The sequence below is a fragment of the Carcharodon carcharias genome, chromosome 5 (genome assembly GCF_017639515.1).
Source record: "Carcharodon carcharias isolate sCarCar2 chromosome 5, sCarCar2.pri, whole genome shotgun sequence".
In the NCBI taxonomy this organism is placed as follows: domain Eukaryota; kingdom Metazoa; phylum Chordata; class Chondrichthyes; order Lamniformes; family Lamnidae; genus Carcharodon; species Carcharodon carcharias.
The window spans coordinates 153,542,855-153,569,925 of NC_054471.1; the positions used below are offsets into that span (position 1 = coordinate 153,542,855).

The 27,071-nt window shown below is 44.2% G+C and overlaps 1 protein-coding gene across 1 annotated transcript in view; it reads left to right on the top strand.

The window, feature by feature from the left end:
* Positions 1-27,071, top strand: part of tfap2d (transcription factor AP-2 delta (activating enhancer binding protein 2 delta)) — an 87,891-nt gene that overhangs the window by 46,611 nt on the left and 14,209 nt on the right. Inside the window, exons 5-6 of the mRNA XM_041188552.1 lie at positions 1,838-1,956; positions 14,172-14,313. Coding sequence (XP_041044486.1) covers positions 1,838-1,956; positions 14,172-14,313 — 261 coding nt within the window. The remainder of the gene's footprint in view (positions 1-1,837; positions 1,957-14,171; positions 14,314-27,071) is intronic.

Below are 27,071 nucleotides of genomic sequence, written 5' to 3' on the forward strand. Positions count from 1 at the left end.
GCTTTAGCTCCAAGAGCATCACACTTCCAACTGCAACAGTGCGATATCTTTCCATTTCACAGAATCACAGAATTGTTACAGCGTAGAAGGAGGGCATTTGGCCCATTGTGTCTGCTCTGGCTCTCTGAGCATTTTAACTTAGTGCCAATCTCCTGCCTTTTCCCCTAACCCTGCACATTGTTTCTATTTAAATAATCATCCAATGCCCTCTTGAATGCTTCAATTGAACCTGCCTCCTCCACACTTCCAGGCAGTGCATTCCAAACCCTAACTACTCGCTGTGTGAAAAAGTTTTTTCTCGCCTCGCATTTACTTCTTTTGCAAAACACTTTAAAACTGTACCCTCTGTTTCTTGATCTGTTTATGAGCAGGAACAGTTTCTCCCTATCTACTCTGCCCACACCCCTCACGATTTTGAAAACATCGATCAAGTCTCCTCTTAGCCTTCTCTTCTCCAGGGAAAACAGCCCCAACTTCTCCAATCTTTCCTCATAACTGAAATGTTTCATCCTTGGAACCATTCTCATAAAGCTCTTCTGTACTCTCACCAATGTGTCCACATCCTTCTTATAGTGTGGCACCCAGAACTGTACACAATACTCCAGCTGAGGTCTAACCAGTATCCTATATAAGTCCATCCACTTCTCCCTGCTTTTGTACTCTATGCCCCCATTAATGAAGCTTAGAATACTGTATGCTTTAGAAACAGCTCTATCTACCTGTCCTGCCACCTTTAATGGCTTATGTAAGCATAAACTTGTGTACTTCATACACCAGTTACTGGCATATCATAATCATAACCTATTGCCAACTGGATCACTGATTCCTTTTCAAGTGAAAAGATCTGGGTAAATAATTCGACATTAAACTGAGGGAGATGCTTTCCTTCAAGTGAGGCATTTAACTAAGGCTGTGTCCAACTTTTTATTTGGGCACAATAGATCCCATGCCACTATTTGAAGGAGAGCAGGGGAGTTCTCCCAATGCCCCGGCCTATATTTATTCCTGATACCAATAACAACAAAAGCTGTATTCATTTGTTCATTGATATTTATTGACTTGCTGTCAGTGAATTGCCTGCCTTGTTTTCCTACCCTAACAACAGTGACCATGCTTCATTTGCTGTGAAACAGCTTAAGATGTTTAAGGGATATTAATAGTGCTTCCTTCTTTATAATTAGGGACAGAAATGTTCATGCTCACTAGGAACTGGACTGAAATGGACAAAATTCATTTCACATAGGACCCTTGTTACCAGCAGGCAGGAGAGATGTCATCGCATTAGCCTGGGCTGAATGTATATGTTCCCAGAGTTGAAAGCCAGGTCACCTCTGCACAACGGTCTTGCTATTCAAAATTTTGTAATGTTAGCATTAATAAAGAGAATCTTTGGGAACTATTTCTTGAGCTGGACTTATTATTTCCACGCAGCTTAAACCTGTACCTGTCTGTGTTATTTACCAGAGCATTGCAAGGCAGATGGCTGTTGCATAAAGGGGCCAGTTTAACTTTTGCTGGTGGTGAATCACAGGTTGGTTCCCTGTCATACAAGCCACCAGATTTTCATTTCCATTGATTCCAAAATCAGGCAGGGTGTATAAAGGACCGCCAACCTGCTTCTGCTTGCTTTCTGTCAGCACCAAATATTAAAATCAACTCCAAAGCCTTTACTGTATTATGTTAGGTTAGACAAGAAAGAAATTGGCTCGTTGAACATTGTGATGCATATCTTGGCTAATGTTTAAGGATTAGTATATCTGTTCTGGTGTGCTTCACTCAATGTTGCTGGTTTTCATTGTGGATGACACTTAACGCTGAAAAATATTACCGTCTACAGAGCAAAATCTAAGAATGGGGGGCGGTGTTTACGAGAGAAGTTGGACCGATTGGGACTGAACTTACCGGCTGGCAGGCGGAAAGCAGCCAACGTCACCCTGCTAACCTCATTGGTTGAAGGTAAGACCAACATTCAGACAGAATTATTGGTGCCCTCTCTAAGTTGAGCTTCACATTTTGAGGGTTCATTAAGGTGTATTTTAGGCCAAATTAGAAAGGACAAAACTAATAACATAAGTTTCAGTGGAACTCAGGGGACATCCCAATGTGTTACAAGTCACAAAGTCACAAGTGAGTTTGTAAAAGCTTAACGTCAGCAATAGAAACATAAACTACTGGAATCATACTTTGAAAACCATCTGGTACATGCTTACATAAAATAAAGATAAATTCATATTTTGAAATGTACTTTGAGAAAAGTACAACCAAGTAACACTACAGACTAAGTATGGGAAAAATTGCTGAACAATTTTTTAGTCAATGATGGCTTCCTGATCCTCTGCCTTTACTAATCCTCCAACCAATATATTTTACTCCATCTTCTGGAGATGGCAGAAATATTAAATATTTATTTTTGCTTCAGTATTTACCAAGGAGGTAGAACAGGCAGACATTATATTGAATGATGAGATGAGCAGTGAGATAAGTGCATTTAAAATAAAAAAGGATGTATGGAATGAACTAATCAAACTCAAAGAAGACAAAGGCTCTGGTCCATATGGATTACCTGTATGTATTTTAAAAGAATCTAAGGCTGAGATAGCAGTGGCATTACTACACATATTTAATAATTCATTAGAAAAAGGCATAGTGCCAGAGACTGGTGGATAGCTGATGTAATTCCCATATTTAAGAAGGGGAGGTCCAGGAAATTAACATTGGTGGTAGGAAAAATAACGGAGTCCCTACTGAAGAGAGACTAGGAGAACGTCTAGAAATGAAAGCTATAACAATGAATAGTCAGCATGAATTTTAGAGGAGAAAATCTTGCTTGACAATCTTGTTGAATTTTGTGAGGGGGTAACAGAGAGTTGACAATGGTAATGCAGTAGATATAATTTTCTAGGATTTTCAAAAGGCGTTCCATAAAGTGCCTTATAATAGACTAATGAATAAGGTTAGAGAATGTGGAATGAAGGGACAAATGACAAAATGGATTGATGGCTGGCTTCGAGACAAAGGAGAGACTGTGAGTAAAGGATATTTATTCAGAGTGGCAGAAGGTGGAAAGTGGTTTCACAGGATGGGACCACTGCTATTCACTGTATATGTGAATGCTTTGGACTTTTTAATCAAAAACACAATTTCTAAATTTGTGAAAGACACCAAATAGGGGGTAGTCAATACTGGGGAGGACTGCAACAAATTACAGAAGGACATAAGTAAAATTACAGAATGGTGAAAAAATTGGCAAATAAATTTCAACAGATAAATGTGAGGTAGTGCATTTTGGGTGGAAGAATAGGAGGTCACTGATTACTTTGAAGATGAGATTATTTGGTAGGCGGGGTAGAGGAACAAAGGGATCCTAGAGTACAAATTCACCAATCACTAAAAGATGCGCTACAACAGGCTTGTCCAACCCCCGGCACATGGGCCAGGTCCGGCCTGCCAAGCCATTCTACCCTGAACCATAGAGCCAGTGTGTGCTGGTAAATGGAATGGAAAATTCTGCAGGGAGCTGCTCCTCCAATCACAGGGCATTCCTGCCCCACATTTGCTGCTGATAGGCTCACTAGTGGCTGAAGAAACTGGGTTCCAGGGAGTGTGTGGGTCAGGGGAAGGATTTGGGGGAGAGAGGGAGAGACCTGCTGCCGGGAGTGTATGTGGGGGAGGTTGAGACTAGCTACTGTGGAGTGCATTGGTGGGGGTGGAATGGGAGGGAGAGGCCAGCTGCTGGGGAGTGCGTGGTTGGGGCCAGGGAGAGAGCAGTTGCCAGAGGGCAGCGGTGGTGGGGCAGGGTGGGTACAGTGAGAGACAGAGGCTGCATGGAGGGGTGGGGAGAGCCTGGGTGGGAAGAGACTGCCTGCTGAGTGGGGTGTGAGAGGGGTGGGTGAAGAAGATTGGCAAGCCTTATCTTTCCCAAACTTGCTCATTGGTCCCTTGAGTGAGAAAAAAATTGAAATGTGACCCCTCGCGTGAAAAGGTTAGACAAGCCTGTGCTACATGTTAACAAAGTCTTTAGGGGAGATGGTAGCTCAGTGATAATGTTGCTGGGCTAGTCATCTAGAATACTCTAGGGACAACAGTTCAAATCCTAACATGGCAGTTGGTGGAATTTAAATTTAATTAATGAATCTGAAGCCAGTCTCAGCAATGGTGACCATGGCAGCTACCATTGATTGTTGTCAAAACCCACTTGGTTCACTAAAGTCCTTTAGGGAAGGAAATCTGCTGCCCTTACCCAGTTTGGCCTACATGCAATTACAGACCCACAGCAATGTGGTTGACCTCTGAAATTAGGGATTGGTAACAAATGCTGGCCTTTCCTGTGATGTCCATATTGCACGAAAGAAGGAAAAGGCAAACCAAGCACTAGGCTTTATTTCTAGATGGATAGCATTGAAAAATAAGGAAGCTATGCTGAACATGTATTGAACTTTGTTTAGACCATACTTAAGAGTATTATGTAAAGTTCTGGTCACCATACAATGAAAAGGATGCAGAGGCACTGGAAAGGATGCAGAGATGATTTACAAGGATGATAGATATAGGCACACATATCAGGAAAGGATTGAAAGCCTGGGGTTCTTTTATTTTGAAAATAAACACCAAGGGGTGACCTAATAGAAATATATAAAATTATGAAATGTTTTGATAGAGTGGATACAGGGAGGATGTTTCACTTTGTGGTGAAGAGCAGGACTAGAGGCCATCAATATAAGATAATGACCAAGGAATCCAGTAGGGAATTCAGAAGAAACTTATTTTCCCAAGACTCATGTCTTATACAAGTTCAACATAACCTTCTTGCTCTTGTATTCTATGCTCCTACTAATAAAGTCTAGGATATTGCGTGCTTTATACTGTATGCTCTCTCAACCTGTCTGCCACTTTATGCACATATACACCTAGGTCCCTCTGCTCCTGCAGCTCCTTTAGAACTGTATCCTTTATTTTATATTGCTTCTCCATGTTCATATTACCAAAATGAATCACTTCACATTTCTCTGCATTGAATTTAATTTGCCATGTGTCTGCCCATTCCACCAACTTGTCCAAGTCCTTTTAAAGTTCTACACTACCCTCCTCACAGTTCACAATACTTCCAAGTTTTGTATCACCTGCAAACTTTGTAATTTCCCCTGTGCACTAAGGTCTAAGTCATTAATATATATATCAGGAAAAGCAAGGGTTGCAACATTGACCCCTCAGGAACTCAACTACAAACCATCCTCCAGCTCGAAAAACATCCATGAACCGCTTTGGTTTCTGTCACTCAGCCAATTCTGTATCCATGTTGCTACTGTCCCTTACATTCAATGAGCTATAACTTTGAGCACAAGTCTGTTGTGTGGCATTGTATCAAGCAAGTGTAAGTTGAGCATACATTCTAAATAATAACATCAATTTGAATGGTTATAAAACAGGAAAAATAAACTATTCAAAACTACAAGATAAAAGATAGTGAACTCTGAGAGGAATGTAGGAATTTGCAAAAGTGTGTTAAAATTGATACTAAAGGTGCAATTTTTTTTCCAAAAAATAACTAAAAATATTGCTCCTGAATTTCAGCTCCAAAATGATCGTGATGGGGATGGAACTTTGGATGGTACCCAGTTATATCCATGTTACCACCTCTTTTTTCACCTATAAATTCCTGCTGCACATGAGGTGATCCATATATAGACAGAATTTATTGTGATGATATGAAATTATGTAAATGCCTCACAAAAAAATTACCTGCCATTGGTGCCATAGCAACCCTAGATGAAAGGACATCTAGCATCCAACATTTCAAAGGGTCTTGAAATAAAACTTGAAATAATATCAGTTTTGCTCTGCAAATGTTTCTTGACACCACGGGGCTCACTTACCTTATGGGAAGTTCCCTTCGGTTCCCCATCCACTGGTAAAGGATGCCCACTATTACCCACCTGAGATATTTACATGCCCTGATGCCAAAAAGAAATGGGCTAGAACCAAGGGCACAAATGGATGACAGAAGTCTTCTTATGGTGAAGCAGGAATGGACTGCAGTGGTTCAAGAAGGTGGCTCACCACCACCTTCTCAAGGGCAATTAGGGATGAGCAACAAATGCTGGTGCAGCCAGTGATGCCCACATCCTGTGAAAGGATAAATAAATAACTAAAAGGAACAAACAAAATTCAGCCCAATTATGTATAATATGAAACCTTAACGCAGTAGCAGAATAGTTATTGTCTCGTTACAGAGAATGTTAAAACTCTCAAGTATAAAAATGACAGTGAAAGTAAGACAGATAGGATAGTTGAAACAGTAAATGAATGTTTGCTAGCAGTATTAACTAGAGAAAATCATTCTAACTTGTCTTCCAATTTTTGAGATATTTGCAGTATCCTAGAGGATTTTAAAATTAGCACGCCTGAGACAAGAATATTTGAGTTGTTCACAACACAATTGGGTGATGTGGTGGGAGAGTTAGAGTACTAGTAATTAGCTTTGATAGATGAAATAGACTTTTCTCTCTTGACTTCGCTTTGGAAGACAATGCGCATTTAAAGATTCTGAAATATAGGTTAAAACTTAACTCAGATTTTCTGTTGTACTGAGTTCATATGAATACATATAATTGTCATAAGCAATCTCCTGCTTTACACTGGAAATAGTGAGTTTGTGATTCATCAGTGACGGCACTATTGAGCTAAGTCAAGCAAAAGACTTTTTCCTTCTATAGACACAATAACATTTCACCAATAAAAAATACATTTAGCTCTGTCTCTACTTACTAAAAAGAACAGGCTGGTGATTGACATCATCAACTTGTCTGACTCTGACATTCCCCTGCCCTGTCTTATCCCAGAAGTCAAGCTGGGGCACGTTAATACTTCATAGGGAGATTTCCTGGGATTCCAGATACTGTAGATTTTTGATGACTGAGTAGAAGAATAGATAAGGATAGATTCATTCTACCTCTTGGTTTAAACCCAACTCATAATGGCAGGATGAAAGCTTTCTTCCTCTATTGGTTGAAAAGATATGCTATAAAATGAGCATGGGCACTTTCTAGGAAAATATGGGTCATTGGTGCAAAAAAAGACTCCCATAGCTTTTGCTTCTTGCAATTTTTAAGTTTTCATCAGCTTCAGGGACGTCTGGGCTTCCTCTTTTATTTCAAATTGTCTGTTGATCCAGAATGACAAGTGCGCAAGCTCCAAATAACAAAACTATTCTAGTATCAGAAATAGGTTTATTGTTGTGATATTAATATAAAAAACATATGAATTTTAGCAACTTTAAATTTAAATAAGTTTGAAAAGCTTGCTGCATTCTGAAACCAAGCAGGCAGGTAGTTCAAATTGCCAGTAGTAATCACTGGCTGAAATCTCACACAGATCTCGCCGATTCCAATTTTAACGTTTCCTTTCTGAACAGGTGACAGGGACATTTGCCAGCAACCAATGGGATCCTACTTTAAATGTGCAGGTGATGTAATTAGGGCCGGGCTGCATTTTAACTAACAATTTTAACTGAGTAGCAAAGGGATTGTGGCTTTCTTGCCTGATCCAAATAAAAGGACCCTGCTGCCTGACCTTGCTGGTCAGCTGCCAATTTTGGATGGGAAATTATCTGGCGCATGCAGATGAGAACCAAGAGTTAAAACCTCTACATGATGAGAACCATGAGTTAAAACCTCTACACTCAAAGGTCTAACTGCTTTCTACCAGTCTCAATCCTTCTTTTAATTTAATTCTGCTTCTCTTCACTTTTCCCTTCTTCCCGAATCAGATTTTCTCCCACAATATTTTTAATCTACTTTTTAAAAAAATTGTCTATTGTTAAGTACCCTATTCTCTTCTTAAAGGTTAAATAAATCTCTTATATGTTTCTCAGCTTTCTGCATCCTCCTATTTTGGATCCAGTCTTGATCAATACTAATTTACATCACCCTGGATTAAGTAAAAATTGGCTCCAAAGGATGATTCTAAACCAGCCAAGGGACTAAATACTGTAGTTTGACTTGGTCTCAACCTTCGGGCAACAGGATTAAAGCATTTTGCTAAAATTGGGCTGACATTCAGGCATTTACATCAGGCAGAGTAACTTGCAGGGTATGTCAATAGTAGAGGCAGCTGAGTATTACCAAGCTAATCTTGTTGCACTTTAGTGTTGTTTTTAGCATTTTAATTTCAGGACCACTGTGATGGGAGGCATAATTATTGACTCTGCTACCTGCTTTGGAGCACTGCATTATACTGCCGGCTCCATGTCATTCCCTGGTTAGACAAAGTGAGCTGTGCCCATGTGTACTTCCAAACATGCTCAGACCTTCACACTCAGGGGTAGACATTTGGCTAATGCTGAATAATATTAATATCTCCAGGGCAAAAGCTAAGAATTGGTTCATTGTAATAGAAATAATGGGGGTGGGAGGAGTTATAACCTGTCGATGTGGCGGGTTCCTGTGCAGTCAGCAGTTTAGCAAAAGCTGAAAATACTGATGTGTCAGGAGATCAGCAGGATCCCAGGAAGATTGGCAGATCTGCCATTTAAATATGTAAAATAATCATTAGCTGCTGCTTTAATCCAGGATACTGACTGTAATTCTGTGTGCACTGGTTTCCCAAGCTTCCTGGAACTTGCCGAGGAAAACAAAGTAAGAGGACAGAGGGGTTTGATGGGGATGGGCAATTGACAGGCAAGCAAGGCGATGAATACTGCAATCTGACACCTGCTTCCTGGCTTAAGCGGAAGGTTTTAGCAAACAGGACTTGTACAGAGCATGAGCTTTCACTATCTTGGAGATGATTTCCAATGCTTTGGAGATCATTTCTACTCTTGAGTTTGGAGATTTTTACTTCTACACTTCCCAGCTGCAAGCCTTAACAGGAGTATGGGAGAAGCTTTATATAGCTCCACCTTGGACCTCAGATGTGTTATAAGAGGTGCAGCACCTGCAGGAGCAACAGCTAGCCTCTCCTAAACCACCTGCTACTCCACAGGACAGAGGAACTAAGCACAGAGCTCCAGCTCACAGGAGGCAATGCCTCCAATACAGGGTTTACAGGTAGGGGATTCACTTTCTGAACATGACTAAGCACCAGGCTTTGCTGTCAGGTAGTTGCTAATATTTATAGCCTCCTGGAAGAAGATCTTCCGCCAAGTGGACCAAATGAGCAGATATTGCCAATGGCTGTCAAGGTCACCACAGCCCTGAATTTTTTTGCCTCCTTCCAGGAATCTGTTGGTGCTCTTTGTGGAATCTCACAATCTGATGCCCACAAGGGCATCTCAAAAGAACGGATGCCATTTTTGCCAAGGCTGGTACTTTGCAACTAATGAGACCAATCAGAATGAGAAAGAACTTGGATTTTCTGCTTTGGCTTGGTTCTTGCCAGTCCAGAGAGTCATAGATTGCACACTTGTCTCAATCAAGGAGCCCCTATATCACCCAAGGAACATTCATCAATTGAAAGGGATTGCACTCCATTAATGTTCAGCTGGTCTCCAACCACCAATAGATCACCAGACATGTGTGCCCAAGGTTAGCAGGGAACTGCCATGATGTGGTCATCCTGCGCCAGTCACATCTTGCAAAGGCTAACATACCTTGAAGCCAAGTCACTGGATGGTTCATTGGAGACAAGGGCTACTTTCTGAAATGATGACACCTGTGAGGAGCCCAAACACTGACACCCAAGATAGGTATAACAGGTGACTCATAAGCACCAGAATTATAATTGAGCAAGAAACTTCTCCTGCCCTGATCAGATCATCAAACTTCTTGCGGCACTGTATCTAGGAGCAAGGCTTAGCCATCTACTGTAAACCCTACTTGTTCTCTGAAGCTGACAAAATCTCCCTGTTGGCCCTCACAGCCCACAGCATTAATTCCGGGGAAGCACCGCTTAAGCATGGTACTTTCTTACTGTGTTAAGTTCCTATCTGTGCAGTTCATGGCTCTCTCAAAACACATCTACAATGCTTCAGTTCTGACCCTGGGAGGATGCCTTTAACTACTGGGGCTGAAGTCAACTAAGGTGAGTCATCATCATGCCCAATTGGTCAGGAAACCCAGAATTCAGATGCAAATGCAGTGACTGCTTTAAAAAAAAACACTGAAAAGCACATTGCTGAAGCTTCCAGGTTCTTGACGCACTTTCGCTCTCCCCTCACTGTGAATAGGTTTGAAAGTTAAAATTCAGCTCAATAATGGGGAAAGATGTAAAACAGGCACTAGAGCACAAAGTCACCATTAGCCTTTCAGGATCTAAACCTGTTATATTTTTAATGTTAGAGGACAGTCAGCCCCTGTTTAACATTTAAAAGTTTACTTCTAAAGGTTCATTGGCTTTAAGCTCTGAGTAGCTGAGCTTACTTCTGGTCTCTGCTGTGATAAATGCTCTCCATCATGGTGGTGGTTGGGTGCTACAATTAAACTCAATGCTCCAAGCTATCTGCTTTGCAACAATCCCTGCAGAAAAACATGTCAAATTATGCGCCTGTTGGATGAAGACAAAATTGGGTTTGGCTTTGATATACCCGCAATCATATACTTTGTTCTGTTGAAGCTCACACCAAAAGAATGGTTACCTGGATGAGACACCAAAGCATGGCCATAGAATCATAGATGACACAAGGAGATCAATCAGCCCTTCATGCCTTTTGAAATGCTTATTACATTGCTTCACCCTTTCAACATAGTCCCATCCTGCTGCCCTCTCTGAAAGCCAGTTCCTTGCTGCACTATTTTAGAGTCATAGAGTCATAGATGTCTACAGCACATCAGATGTCATAGAGCCATAGATGTCTACAGAAAAGGGCCCTTCAGCCCATCGAGTCTGCACCTGTCAAACAAGTACCTAACTATTCTAATCCCATTTTCCAGCACTAGGCCCATAGCCTTGTATGCCATGGCATCGCAAGTGCACATCCAAATACTTCTTAAATGTTATGAGGGTTTCTGCCTCTACCGCCCTTTCAGGCAGTGAGTTCCAGATTCTCACCACCCTCTGGGTGAAAAAGTTCTTCCTCACATCCCCTCTAAACCTCCTGCCCCTTACCTTAAATCTATGCCCCCTGGTTATTGATCCCTCCACCAAGAGGAAAAGTTCCTTCCTGTCTACCCTATCTATGCCCCTCATAATTTTATTCATCTCAATCATGACCCCCCTCAATCTCCTCTGCTTCAGGGAAAATAACCCCAGTCTATCCAATATCTCCTCATAACTAAAACTCTCCAGCCCAGGCAACATCCTGGTAAATCTCCTCTGCACTCTCTCTTGTGCAATCACATCCTTCCTATAATGCGGATTCCAGATCTGCACGCAATACTCTAGCTGTGGCCTAACCAGCATTTTATACAGCTCCAGCATAACCTCCCTGTGCTTATACTCTATGACTCAGCTAATAAAGGCAAGTATCCCATATGCCTTCTTAACCACCTTATCTACCTGTCCCACTGCCTTAAGGGACCAGTGGACATGCACACCAAGGTCCCTCTGATCCTCAGTACTTCCCAGGGTCCTACCTTTCATCGGGTATTCCCGTGCCTTGTTTGTCCTGCCCAAGTGCATCACCTCACACTTATCCAGATTAAATTCCATTTGCCATTGATCAGCCCATCTGACCAGCCCGTCTATATCCTCCTGTAATCTAAGGCTATCCTCCTCACTTTTTACTATTCCTCCAATTTTTGTCTCATCCGCGAACTTACTGATCAACCCTCCTACATTTAAGCCTAAATCGTTTCTATATACCACAAATGGCAAGGGACCCAACACTGATCCCTGTGGAACCCCATTGGACACAGGCATCCAGTCACAAAAACACCCCTCGACCATCACCCTCTGCTTCCTGCCACTCAGCCAATTCTGGATCCAATTTTCCAAATTGTCTTGGATCCCGTGGGCTCTTACCTTCGCTATCAGTTTCCCATGTGGGACCTTATCAAAAGCCTCGCTGAAGTCCAAGTAGACTACGTCAAATGCATTGTCCTCATCTGCACACCTGGTCACCTCTTCGAAAAATTCAATCAGATTGGTCAGACATGACCTCCCCTTAACAAAACCACACTAACTGTCCTTGAATAATCCCTGCCTCTTCAAGTTTAGATTAATTCTGCCCCTCAGAATTGCACCCAATAGTTTCCCCGCCACTGAGCACTCTTGAAAAAGAGCAGGGAAATCTGCCCCCTCCCCCCTTCCCCTCCACTCCTCTCCCCCATCCTTCCACCCCCTCCCCCTCCCCTCCTCTCCCCTCATCACCTTCCCCTCCCCCTCTCCCCCCCCCCCCATCCCCCTCCCCCCCCCCCCCCCCACCCCGCCCCCCCCCCCCCCCCCCCCTCCCCATGTGTGAAGGGGAGTTTATCCAGTGTCCAGACCAACATTTGTCCCTTATTCAACACCACCAAAAGCAAATTATCTGGTTAGTTAAAAAAATAATGTTTATGGTACTTACTTTGTGCAAATTTGCCAACAAAACAATAATAACTACATTTCAAAAGTAATTTATTGGCTCAAAGGGCTTCAGGATTTCTTGAGGGTGTGTGAAAGGGGTTATATAAATGCAAATTCTTTTTCTTTTGGAGATAATTTTTAAGTTCTCCAGTTGCTGATTCAACACTTGACACTGTAGAACTGTGCTCAAACAAGGATTCAACAGCTTTAGAAGGGGGGGGAAAGGAGAAAGGAAAATAAAGAAAAGTGGAGGAAACGATTAAAATGTTCAAAAGGCGAACTGAGGACTTTGACAAATTTGCTCTGTGCCAATTGCACTTACCCTTCAGCCTCCACAAATGAAATGATGCAAGATAGACCTTCCAGCCCTTGTCAAATCTGATATATCCACAATTCAGCAATTTTTCTCATTTTATATTTTCTGGGATTCAGTGATCACTGCACATCTATAAAACACTGTAGTTTACGAATGCAAAAGGTGCCAGCCTTGGCTTAGTTGATATCAAACCAACTTAGATCTGAGTCAGAATGTTGTGGGTTCAAGCCCCACGCTGAGCCTTGAGACCCAAAATCTAGACTGAAACTCCAGAGCAGTGCTGATGAGGGCTTGCTGCACTATTAGAAGTGCTGTCTTTTGATGAGACATTAAAGTGAGGCCCTGCCTTTTCTCTCAGGTAAACTTAAAAGATCTTGTGACACTATTTTGAAGAAGAGCAGGGGAGCTATCCCTTGTATCCATTTAATCACAAAAAGAGATTGGCTGCTTATCATCACATTGCTGTCTGTGGGATCTTACTATATGAAAACTGGCTGCTGTGGTTGCTACATTACAACAGTGACTGCAATTAAAAGTATTTCATTTGCTGTGAAGTGCTTTGAGATATCTTGAGGTTGTGGTGCTATATAAGTACAAGTTTTTCTTTCTTACAAGCTATTGACTCATTTTGCTAAAATTCAGTAAAATCAATCTTGTGCTTATATAAACATTGTAACATGCTTTGCTGCCTTCTTATTGTTGATCATTATGTTTTTCTTTCTTGTTGGTGTGAGTTAATGTGTTTTCATCAGCCGTTTATTGTTTCAGGTTCCACCACTGCTGTCACACCTTTTCTTTGACCTGCAGAACAGGCTAGCCTGTTTCTTCATGACCATTGTAAATTCAACTCCATGAACAGACAACAGGGATATGCATTTCTGAAGAGAGTATGGGGCTTTTGTACATTCTCTATCTTCCCTCTTAAAGTATTCTGACACCACCAAGTGCACCATCTAGTGGCTTGACTGAAATAGGAGTAACCGTATCCAGTGATAATGAGAAAATGAGACTTTGAACGTGGCAACTGAGCCAAGTCAATCTTTTGAATTTTCCAGGTATTTCAGCTAACTATAGAGACTGCCTATTAATCAGAGGAACATCCTGCAGTCTGTTCATTTCACAATGGAGTTTATATTCATACTGTGAAATGTGTATCCATATGCAACATAGTACATTAATTAAAGAGTTTACATAGATTCAGCTTCACAGACAATATAGCTATGGGTGTTTATACTATCATAAGATGATCAAGTTGAGAGCAAGTTATTTACCTGTCAAAGTAAATGTCATGGTGCTTAATTCGGGAGTTTCATCAGGTGAAATTAATCTTCTAGTCAAGAACTACATTTAATACGGTGCCAATATTCTCCAAGTACGTTTGCCTTTTAAAGTTAAAAGTAATTTCTCTTCTCCCCGTAAGGCGAGGCCCTCCACTTGGCCCGGGATTTTGGCTATACGTGCGAGACAGAGTTTCCTGCCAAAGCAGTGGGGGAGCAACTAGCCCGACAACATCTTGAACCCAAAGAACAAACGCCAAGGAAAAAGATGATTCTAGCAACCAAGTATGTAATCTGCTTACTCTTCTATTCTAATATGTTTCATAACCCACCACCCCCACAATACCCTCTTCCTTTAAACTGGTGATTTTTGGTTCCATTAGAATCTGCAGCTCTCCGTTATCTTCATGTATGGCCCCAAATGGTGTATTTTGCAGATTTTTTGATATTGGGATGCATCACAGTCAGGCTTGTTGCTGTTTTAATTTGACAGTGAGGGAGTTTAATTCAGGAGCGTGCACTTATTTCAATCACATAATGGTGAGGTTGGAGGAACCCCAATATTGGGCCTCAGACACCACAAAACAAGGACAGCAGTGTGGGAGGGGACAACTGGATTGAGGATCCCAGAATTGATGTCAGGAAGTTGAGGATGAAGATTTGGGAGGTTTGATTGTCAAGGCCAAAGTGATGGGGTGTTGCTGGTTGGGGGGGATCTGGGGGTTGGCAACTTACTTGCATATGCAACTGGCTTACTTCAGTCATGGGTAAATACTGTCTTTTGTCTGTCTTACCCAATATGGCAGACATGCACTTCTGGCTAGAAATGCATACACATTTCCTGCCCACTATTTTAGGGCCTCAGAAGATCATGTAATGCCTGAAAAATGGGCATTATCCAGCACAATGTAACCCACCTACACTTACCAGGAAGGGCAATGCATAGCAATCAGATGTGGCTGATATTCCCCCTCTCTAATCCAGGGATACTGATGCCAAATATATGATCAGGTTCCGTTCTGGCTGAGACCAACAAACCCAGCTCAGGACAGACATTGAATCTGGAATGTTCTAGCCTTTATGACTCAATATCACCCCAGAAGGTGCATTTGTCTCTCAGTGTAACATTTGACAGTTTTTCTGAAGGTCATATGTTGATATATTAGCCCCTCAAATTTCATTTTATTGTACTAATTTTGGAAATTAACAGTAATTATTGTTGCAGTTTATCTAACTTCAATCAAAACAGCTTACGTTTTAAACTCCTGATATCAAAAGTCATGAAATCTGATATTAGACAGTGGGAGGGGGAGGCAGTGGTATCGAGGTAATGTCACTAGACTAGTAATCCAGGCTAATGCTGTGGTGGCACAGGCTCAAATCCTACCACAGCAGCTAGTAAACTTTAAATTCAATAAATCTGGAATTGAAAGCTAGCCTTGGTAATACTGACCATTGTGGTTAAAAATTCTGGTTCATGAGTGCCCTTTAGAGAAGGAAATCTACTGTCCTTACCTGGTCTGGTCTGCCCTAAATGTGACCCCGGACCCACAGCAATGTGGTTGATTCTTAAATTCCCTCTGAGATGGCCTAGAAAGACACTGAAGTTGTATCAAACCACCAGGTGAAACTGAAAGGACCACCAGGTCCTTGGCACAGGAAATGACAATGGTAAACCAAACCCTGCAAAATTGTCCTTATGGACATCTGGGAGCTTGTGCAAAAATTGGGAGAGCTAACCCACAATGTAAGCAGTCAACAGCCTGACATAGTCAAGTACTCAGAATTGTATCATACAGCCAATATCCCCCACACTACCATCACCATGATAAAGGCAAAATACTGCACATGCTGGAAAAACAAAAAATGCTGGAAAATCTCAGCAGGTCTGACAGCATCTGTGGAGCGAAAGACAGAGTTAGAACTGGAGCTGTTCCAGCATTTTTTGTTTTTGTACCACCATCACCATCCCTGGGTATGTCCTGTCCCGATGACAGGATAGACCAGAGCTGGCGGCACAGCAGTATACAGTTGGGAGGGAGTCTTCAACATCGATTCTGGATGTCCCTAGAAGGCTCATGGCATCAGGTCAAGCAAGGGCAAGAGAACCTCCTGCTGGTTATCACCTACTGTTTTCCTTCACCTCGCTAGCTCAGCTGATGAATTAGTGCTCCTCCATGTTGAGCACCACTTGGAAGATCCTCTGAGGGTTGTGAAGGTGCAAAATTTACTGTGCGTGGGGGAATTAAATGTCCATTACCAAGAATAGCTCGGTAGCACCACTACTGACTGATCTGGCCAAGTCCTAAAGGACATGGCCATTAGACTGAGTCTGCGGCAGGTGGTGAGGGAACCAACAAGATGGAAATTCTTACTTGACCCCGCACTCTATCTGCCACAGATGCATCAGGCCGCGACAATATCAGTAGGAGTGACCACTGCACCGTTCTTGCGGAGACGAAGTCCCGTCCTCACATTCAGGATACCCGCCATCCAACATGCTAAATGGGATAAATTTCAAACAGACCTAGCAACTCAAACCTAGGCATCCATGAGATGCTATAGGTGATAAGCAGTAGCAGAATTGTACTAAACCACAATCTATAACCTTATGGCCTCGCATATCTCCCATCTACCATTACCATCAATTAACCCTAGTTCAATGAAGTGTGTAAGAGAACATGCCAGGAACAGCACCAGACATTCCTAAAAATCAGGTGCCAACCTGGTGAAGCTACAAAACAGGACTACTTGCACGCCAAACAGCAGAAACAGCAAGCAGTACACAGAGCTAAGTGATCCACAACCAACGGATTAGAACTAAGCTCTGCAGTCCTGCCACGAATGATGGTGGATAATTAAACTAACTAACAGGAGGAGGAGGCTTCACAAATATTCCCATTCTCAATGATGGGGTACCCCAGCATATCAGTGCAAAATGCATTTGCAACAATCTTCAGCCAGGGGTGCCAAGTGGACGATCCATCTTGGTCTCCTCCTGAGGTCCCCAGCATCACAGATGCTTTTCTTCAGTCAATTCGATTAACTCCATGTGATATTAAGAAATGGCTGAAGTCACTGGATACTGGAAAGGCATGGGCCCTGTCAACATTCCGGCAATAGTACTGAAGACTTGTGCACCAGAACTTGCTGCGACCTAATGCAAGCTGCTCCAGTACAGGTACAACACTGGCATCTGTTCAGCTTGTAGAAGATTGCCCAGGTATGTCCTGTCCACAAAAAGCAGAACAAATACAACTTGGCAAATTACTGCCCCATCAGTCTACTCTTGATCATCAGTAAAGTAATGGAAGGTGTCATTGACAGTGCTATCAAGAGGCACTTGCTTAGCAATAACCTACTCACTGATGCCCAGTTTGGGCTCTGCCAGGGCCACTCAGCTCCTGGTCTCATTACAGCAATGGTTCAAACATGAGCAAAAAAGCTGAAATCCAGAGCTGAGCTGCGAGTGACTGCCCTTAATGTCAAGGCAGCATTTGACCCAGCGTGGCATCAAGGAGCCCTAGCAAAACTGGAGTCAATGAGAATCGGGGGAAAACTCTCTGCTGGTTGGAGTCATACCTAGCACAAAGGCAGATGGTTGTGGTTGTTGGACGTCAATACTCTCAGTCCCAGGACATCACTGCAGGAGTTCCTCAGAGTCGTGTCCTTGGTCCAACTATCTTCAGCTGCTTCATCTATGACCTTCCCTCCATCATAAGGTCAGAAGTCGGGATGTTCACTGGTGATTGCACAAAGATTAGCACCATTTATGACTCATCAGATACTGAAGCAGTCCGTGCCCATATGCAGCAAGATCTGGACAATATCCAGGCTTGGGCTGATAAGTGACAAGTGACATTCATGCCGCACAAGTTCCAGGCAATGACCATCTCCAACAAGAGAGAATCCAACCATCGCCCCTTGATGTTCAATGACATCACCATCACTGAATTCCCCATTATCAACATCCTGGGGGTTACCATTGACCAGAAACTGAACTGGACGAGCCATATAAATACTGTGACTACAAGAGCAGGTCAAATTCTTTGGCGAGTAACTCACCTCTTGGCTGCCCAAAGCCTGTCCACCACCTGCAAAGCACAAGTCAGGAATGTGATGGAATATTCTCCACTTGCCTGGATGAGTGTAGTTCCATCAACACTCAAGGAGTTCAACACCATTCAGGACAAAGCAGTCAGCTTGACTGGCACCTCATCTATCACCTAAAACATTCACTCCCTCCACCACTGACACACAGTAGCAGCGGTGTGTACTATATACAAGATGCACTGCAGCAACTCACCAAACCTCCTTTGACTGCACCTTCCAAACCTGTGACCTCTAACAGCTAAAAGGACAAGGACAACAGATACATGCGGACACCAACAGCTGGAAGTTCCTGTTCAAGTCACACACCATCCTGACTTGGAAATATATCGCCGTTCCTTCACTGTCGCTGGGTCAAAATCCTGGAACTCCCTTCCTAACAGCATTGTGGTGTACCTACACCACACGGACTGCAATGGTTCAATAAGGATGCTCACCATCACCTTCTCAAGGGCAATTGGGATGGGCAACAAATGCTGGCCCAGCCGGCGATGCCCACATCGCATGAAAAAAAAAACCTGGATTCTTCCATTTTAAGAAACCCCAAACATTGGAATCAGACACTACCCTCCGTTAGGATTTTCAAATCTCTCTTTTGCCTTGTTCACCTTCATTGCTTTCCATTTTTCTCCTGGTGTTTGACAAGGTGGTTACTAAAACCCGCTTTCACAGCCATATCTCCTTTCTCAGGGACTGTCTCTGTCTCCGGCTTACCCCACGTGGATTTCAACTGAAATTCCATCCCTCATGTTTCGAACCCACCCAGGATTACAGATATCTCTGGGACATACAACGTTCCTCAGATTGCTGTTCCCGTCGCATTCTGAGATCCACACTCAGTGCCATGCACTGCCATATGAACACACTCGATCTCTCCCTCCAGCAGCACCTCCACACCCTTTTTCAAAGCTGCGCATGCCCCCAGTTTCATTTTATTCTTCGTCTCATCTGACGCCTCAACAAGAAACTTTTTCTCTTTCTTTCAAGTGCTAAGGAACGCAAGCTTCAACGACTCATTGACACCAACACGCATCCAGGACTCTCCACCCCTGCCTGTCCCTCTGTCCCCACCCTGTCTTCCAATCCCATCCCCGGCCAAATATTCACTATACCCCCTGATATTCCCCTCTCTGACACTGGATGTTCAGTGCTCAGCAAAGGACTTAGTTTCATACCCTTACGCCCTCATCTCAATGAATTTCGGGCTCGGCATGATGCTGAACTCTTCTTCTGCCGCCTTCGTCTCCGTGCTCATTTCTTTGTGCAGGAGTCCTCTCCCCGTTCAACGGATCCTTTTACCCACCTCCAATATTCTCCCTCCACCTGGACCCCTCCCTCTGGATTCTTACCTTCTCTTAATCTTTTCATTGAGAACTGTCGGCGTGACATTAGTTGTCTCAATTTCTCTGCTCCTCTCACCCGTTCTAACCTGTCTCTCTCTGAACGTACTGCACTCCGTTCTCTCAGGTCCATCCCTAACATTGTCATCAAATCCGCTGACAAGGGTGATGCTGTTGTTATCTGGCGCACTTACCTCTACCTCGCAGAGGCTGACCGTCAACTCACAGACACTTCCTCCTACCTCTCCCTGGACCATGACCCCACCACTGAACATCAAGCCATTGTTTCCAGGGGTGTCACTGACCTCATCTCCTCTGGAGATCTTCCTTCCATAGCTTCCAACCTGATAGTCGCCCAACCTCGGATGGCCCGCTTCTACTTCTTACCCAAAATCCACAAACAGGACTGTCCCGGCAGACCGATTGTGTCAGCCTGTTCCTGCCCCATGGAACTCATTTCTCACTATCTTGACTCCCTTTTCTCTCCCCTTGTCCAGTCTCTTCCCACCTACATCTGTGATTCCTCTGACACCTTACGTCACATCAACAATTTCCAGTTCCCTGGCCCCAACCGCCTCCACTTCACCATGGACGTCCAATCCCTCTACACCTCCATTCCCCACCAGGATGTTCTGAGGGTTCTCTGCTTCTTCCTCGAACAGAGGCCCGAACAATCCCCATCCACCACTGCTCTCCTCTGTCTGGCTGAACTTGTTCTCACACTAAACAATTTCTCCTTTAACTCCTCTCACTTCCTCCAAATAAAAGGTGTGGTTATGTGTACCCACATGGGCCCCAGCTATGCCTGTCTCTTTATGGGGTATGTGGAACATTCCTTGTTCCAGTCCTACTCCGGCCCCCTCCCACAACTCTTTCTCCGGTACATTGATGATTACTTCGGTGCTGCTTCATGCTCTCGTCGGGACCTGGAATAATTTATTAATTTTGCTTCCAATCTCCACCCCTCCATCATTTTCACATGGTCCATCTCTGACACTTCCCTTCCCTTCCTTGACCTCTCTGTCTCAATTTCTGGTGATAGACTGTCCACCAATATCCATTGCAAGCCTACCGACTCCCATAGCTACCTTGACTACAGCTCCTCACACCCCGCTTCCTGTAAGGACTCCATCCCATTCTCTCAGTTCCTCCGTCGCATCTGTTCTGATGATGCTACTTTCAAAAACAGTTCCTCTGACATGTCCTCCTTCTTCCTTAACTGAGGTTTTCCACCCACGGTAGTTGACAGGGCCCTCAACCGTGTCTGGCCCATTTCCCGCGCATCCGCCCTCAGGCATTCTCCTCCCTCCCAGAAACAGGATAGGGTCCCCCTTGTCCTCACTTAACACCCCACAGCCTCCGCATTCAATGGATCATCCTCCGCCATTTCCACCAACTCCAGCATGATGCCACCACCAAACACATCTTCCCTACACCCTCCCTAGTGGCATTCCAGAGGGATCATTCCCTCCGTGACACCCTGGTCCACTCTTCCATCACCCCCTACTCCTCCTCCCACGGCACCTTCCCATGCAAACGCAGAAGATGCAACACCTGCCCCTTCACTTCCTCTCTCCTCACTGTCCAAAGGCCCAAACACTCCTTTCAAGTGAAGCAGCGTTTCACTTGCACTTCCCTCAACTTCGTCTACTGCATTCGTTGCTCCCAGTGCAGTTTCCTCTACATTGGAGAGACCAAATGCAGACTGGGTGACCACTTTTCAGAACATCTTCAGTCTGTCCGCAAGCATGACCCAGACCTCCCTGTCGCTTGCCATTTCAACATTCCATCCTGCTCTCTTGTCCACATGTCTGTCCTTGGCTTGCTGCATTGTTCCAGTGAAGCTCAACGCAAACTGGAGGAACAGCACCTCATCTTCCAACTAGGCACTTTACAGCCTTCTGGACTGAATATTGAGTTCAACAATTTTAGGTCCTGAACTCTCTCCTCCATCCCCACCCCCTTCCCGTTTCTTCCCCCTCCTTTTTTGTTTTTTCCAATAATTTATATAGATTTTTTCTTTTCCCACCTATTTCAATTATTTTTAAATGTATTTCCACCATTGTTTACTTCTACCTTTTAGTATTCCCCCACCCCCATTAGAGCTATCTGCACCTTGTCTGTCCTGTGTTATACTCTTAATTAGCACATTATCCTTTAGATAATATCACCACCTTCAACACCTCTTTGTTCTTTTGTCTGTGACAGCTTTTGGTTATCTCCACCTATCACTGGCTGCTTGTCCCAACAAACCCCCGCCACCACCCCCCACCACCCGACCTTAAACCAGCTTATATTTCACCCCTTTCCTAATTTTACTTAGTTATGTTGAAGGGTCATGAGGACTCGAAACGTCTTCTCCACTGATGCTGCCAGACCTGCTGAGTTTTTCCAGGTCTTTTCCTGGCCATGGCACCCCAGCCTCACCGACACCAGTGGACTTGAGTGCATGGTGCCTCTCCAGATCGAGGACCTCCTGTTAAAAGTGGCTTAGAATGGTGATCTGCACCTGGCCGCCGCCAGTCCTCGCATACTCTGTCGTGTTATGAGCATTTTTTCCCTGAAAATGAGAGACGAGCATTGATTAGTGCAAATAGCACATGGACTCTGTTCACGCACGGCACACCCCAACCAGAGTGGGACATCTCAGGTCTCCAATGCCTCCTCACCCCGCTGCTGCCGAGCACTCACACATAGCTCCCCACCCCCACCCCCTCCTTGGACACAAGCTGCCTTTATCACGTTAGGCACCACACGATATATCCTTTCACCGCAAGGAGGCGCAAGCACGTGGAGCGCAGAGGGCAGCAGATGATTCATTGCCACGCCACCTTGAAGCTCCCCTCCCAGCATTTCATCACCCTAACTAGGAAATGTCCTGGAGTTCAAGAACGGCGCCTAGATGCAGCTCCTCCAGGTTGCTCCCACACCAGTCATGTGGGACTCAGTGTAAGACATGCTGCGGGGGCAATACATATCTCTTCATCACCCTTTCAGGCTAACCTCAGCATGGGCAATAACTGCTGGCCCACCCAGCAAAGGACAAATGCCGTCAATGATTCAATGCAATCACGACACTTGAACTTGGGGGTGCTGGAGCAGGGGGTTAAACTGACCTGCTGGGTTAATTGCCCAATGCCAACATGGTATTAACCCTGCCAGAGTGCAACAAGTTTCTGAAGGGTCCAGGTGCGCTGCACCACATCACGGGAGCTCACCACCTCTGCCACCTCCTCCCAGGCACATTTTGTCATGTGGGGGGGGGGGGGGGGGCTGCTTCTCCTGTCCTGGGGAACCAGCACCTCCCACCGTGCTTCCACCTCCTCGAGGCGGGCAGCAAGGCAGTCATCTGAAAAATGAGGGGCACACTGGCCCCCCCACCCTACCCTCCGACCAGGCCTGACCCACTGGCCTACCCTCTGGACTGGCCTGCTCACCAGAAGCCCTCTGCTATGGCCTTGCACTTGCCATTGTGAGCAGCCTAGAAAAGACTGCCAGGTCTTCCTTTAAACAGGCTGCTGGGTCGCCACTGGACCTGGCAGTCTGTGCATACCCGCCGCCGCATGCCCACTCCCGCTAACCACTGGAGTCGATAAATACACTTGGCAGGCCTTACTTGGCAAAAGAGTGCTGGCACTGACTTTGCCTCCTCCTCCCGCCTGCACTGGTAGCACTGAGCACCATGACCACCCCACCCGTTCCAGCCGAATCCGCCCACTGCCTAAAAAATTCAGGCCTAAATATATCAAGGGATATGGGGATAGCATGGGAAATAGCATTGACAATGATCAACCATGAGCTCAAGGGGCCAAATGGTCCAGTTGGATTGAGGGAGAGAGATCAAGTTCCTTAGGTTATAACAGGCATTGTTATACGGCTCACAAACCCTGGAGAGGGCCCCTTTTTAGCTGGGGCCATTATAGTCCCATGTGTTAATACACTAGGGGTTATTGGAATGTTAAGCTTATTTTCATCCAGCCAACCTAGCTATTCTCCACTCTCTTTTCCACGTTACAAATTTATCTTAGCTGTTTGACATGCCAATTTTGTCAGCTTTAGGTCACCTTAGGCATCTTTCTTTTCTTCCTCTTGCTTTAACATCAATATTAAATTAAACAAGCATTAATAAAAAGCCTATTCCATTAAAAAGCAAAAGAAATTAGAGAGAACCTTTTCAACCCATCCTTCAGAAACCCTTAACCAGCAATGTCTGATATCTATCCCATTTAGCACAGTGGTAGTTCCACACAACATCAACAGTGCCATCAAGCAACAACCTGCTTGTTGGCATTCAGTTTGGGTTCTGCCAGAGCTATTCAACTCTTGACATCATTACAGCCTTGGTTCAAGCATGGATAAAAGAATTGAGCTGTAGGGCTGAGGGTATCCTCAATGTGAAAATGGGAATTCGTCTCCACAAAGACTGTGTGGTGGTCACTCCTACCAATACTGTCATGGACAGATACATCTGCGGCAGATGTATTTCCCTCTTGTTGGTTTCCTCACCATCTGCTGTCTCGCAGCTGTGTCCTTTAGGACTCAGCCAGCTTGGTCTGTACTGGTGCTACCGAGCCACTCTTGGTGATGGACATTCAAGTCCCCCACCCAGAATACATTCTTCACCCTTGCCACTCTCAGTACTTCCTCCAAGTGGTTTCCAACATAGAGGAGCACTGATTCATCAGTTGAGTGGGGATGGTGCCGGGTAATCAGCAGGTGGTTTCTTTGCCCATGTTTGACTTGATGCTATAAGAAACTCATGTGATCTGGAGTCAATGTTGAGGACTCCCAGAGCAAATCTTTCCTGGCTGTACACCATTGTACCTCCACCACTGCTGGGGGGACAGGACATACCCAGAAAAGGTGATGGTGGTCTCTGGGGCATAGTCATACTTATGGAATCATATCTTACAAGCAATGTCAGGCAGTGAGACAGCTCTCCCAATTTTGGCACAAGTTCCTGGATGTTAGTAAGGAGGACTTAGCAGGGTTTAAATGGCTGTGATTGCTGTTGTCTTTTCCGATGCCTGGGTTGATGCTGGGTGGTCCATCTGGTTTCATTCCTTTTAGACTTTTTAGCGGTTTGATATAACTGAATGACTTGCTGAGCCATTTCAGAGAACAGTTGAGAGTCAACCACATTGCTGTGGGTCTGGAGTCACATGTAGGCCAAACCATGTAAGGACAGCAGGTTTTCTTCCCTAAAGGACATTAATGAACGAGATGGGTTTTTCTGACAATCAACAATGGTTTATGGTCATCATTAGACTTTTAATTCCAGATTTTTATTGGATTCAAATTCCACCATCTGCCATATTGGGATTTGAACTCAGGTCCCCGGAGCATTACCCTGGACATCTCCCTTTCCTCACTACAATCCACTTTAACCTATGTCAACAGAGAAGGCTGGGACCTGCTGTCAACCAGTGGGTTTTCCTAATGTAGATGAGCAGCTTCTCAGTCCAGTTGGATTGAGGGAGAGAGATCAAGTTCCTTAGGTTATAACAGGCATTGTTATACGGCTCACAAACCCTGGAGAGGGCCCCTTTTTAGCTGGGGCCATTATAGTCCCATGTGTTAATACACTAGGGGTTATTGGAATGTTAAGCGTATTTTTATCCAGCCAATCTAACTATTCTCCATTCTCTTTTCCACACAACATATTTATCTTAGCTGTTTGACATGCCAATTTTGTCAGCTTTAGGTCACTTTAGGCATCTTTCTTTTCTTCCTCTTGCTTTAACATCAATATTAAATTAAACAAGCATTAATAAAAAGCCTATTCCATTAAAAAAACAAAAGAAATTAGAGAGAACCTTTTCAACCCATCCTTGAGAAACCCTTAACCAGCAGAAAGATTGTTAATGCAGGATCAGCATCAGGATCATCTGTTACGCCCAAAATAATTTTGTGGGTATGGGTAAAAGCGAATGTCAGTTTAATAATTGTGGAAAAAAATGATTACAGTTTAATATAAATAATGGTTCTGCGAGCTCCAATCCATTAAGGAAATTAACAGACCTGCGGTCTGTCCGCAAGAATGACCCAAACCTCCCTGTCGCTTGCCATTTTAACACTCCACCCTGCTCTCTTGCCCACATGTCTGTCCTTGGCTTGCTGCATTGTTCCAGTGAAGCCCAACGCAAACTGGAGGAACAGCACCTCATCATCCAACTAGGCACTTTACAGCCTTCCGGACTGAATATTGAATTCAACAACTTTAGGTCTTGAACTCCCTCCTCCATCCCCACCCCCTTTCTGTTTCTTCCCCCTTCTTTTTGTTTTTTCCAATAATTTATATAGATTTTTCTTTTCCCACCTATTTCCATTATTTTTAAATCTTTTATGCCCTGCTACTCTTTCCACCCCACCCCCACTAGAGATGTACCTTGAGTGCCCTACCATCCATTCTTAATTAGCACATTCGTTTAGATAATATCACCACCTTCAACGCCTCTGTGTTCTTTTGTTCTTTTGTCAGTGACATCTTTTGATTATCTGCTCCTATCACTGCTTGCTTGTCCCTACAACCACACCAGCCCCCCACTTCTCTCCCCCCACCCAACCCCCCCACCTTAAACCAGCTTATATTTCACCCCTCTCCTTAGATTCACTCAGTTCTGTTGAAGGGTCATGAGGACTTGAAATGTCAACTCTTTTCTTCTCCGCCGATGCTGCCAGACCTGCTGAGTTTTTTTCAGGTAATCCTGTTTTTGTTTTGGATTTCCAGCATCCGCAGTTTTTTTTTATAAATTAACAGTGGCTATTGTTAGTCACAAAGGATATTGAAATTTATTGAGTTTTTTTTATTCATTCATGGGATGTGGGCATTGCTGGTTAGGCTAGCATTTATTTCCCATCCTTAATTGCCCTTGAGAAGGTGGTGGTGAGCTGCCTTCTTGAACCGCTACAGTCCATGTTGTGTAGTGCACCCACAATGCTGTTTGGAAGGGAGTTCCAGGATTTTGAACCAGCGACAGTGAAGGAATTGCGATATGTTTCCAAGTCAGGATGGTGAGTGCCTTGGAGGGGAACTTCCAGGTGGTGGTGTTCCCATCTATCTGCTGCCCCTGTCCTTTTTGATGGTAATGGTTGTGGGTTTGGAAGGTGCTGTCTAAGGAGCCTTGGTGAATTCCTGCAGTGCATCTTGTAGATGGTGCACACTGCTGCTACTGTGCGTTGGTGGTGAAGGGAGTGAATGTTTGTGGTTGGGATGCCAATCAAGCAGCTGTTTTGTCCTAGATAGTGTCAAGCTTCTTGAGTGTTGTTGGAGCTGCACTCAAAGAAACTTTAAAGAACAAAATTCTACGTGAAATTTTCACATTGTCAGAACCTTGTAGAATTCTGTAGTTGCGGTCTAAACCAAGATAGAGCTTGTATACATCTTTCACAATAGCCAATGCAGCAGTTGTATGTAGATTGCTCCCAGTAGCTTTTGAGAATCAGTTCACACAATCCTGTGAAGTGCTGACTTTCTCAGAGTGGAGCCCCTAGTGCCTTGATCAGCTGCTCTGACAGGTACCCCCACGATGCAGGTGGAACCACTGAAATTGCCCATTTTCTTCAAGTATCAGAGTACCAGCTTTACATAAC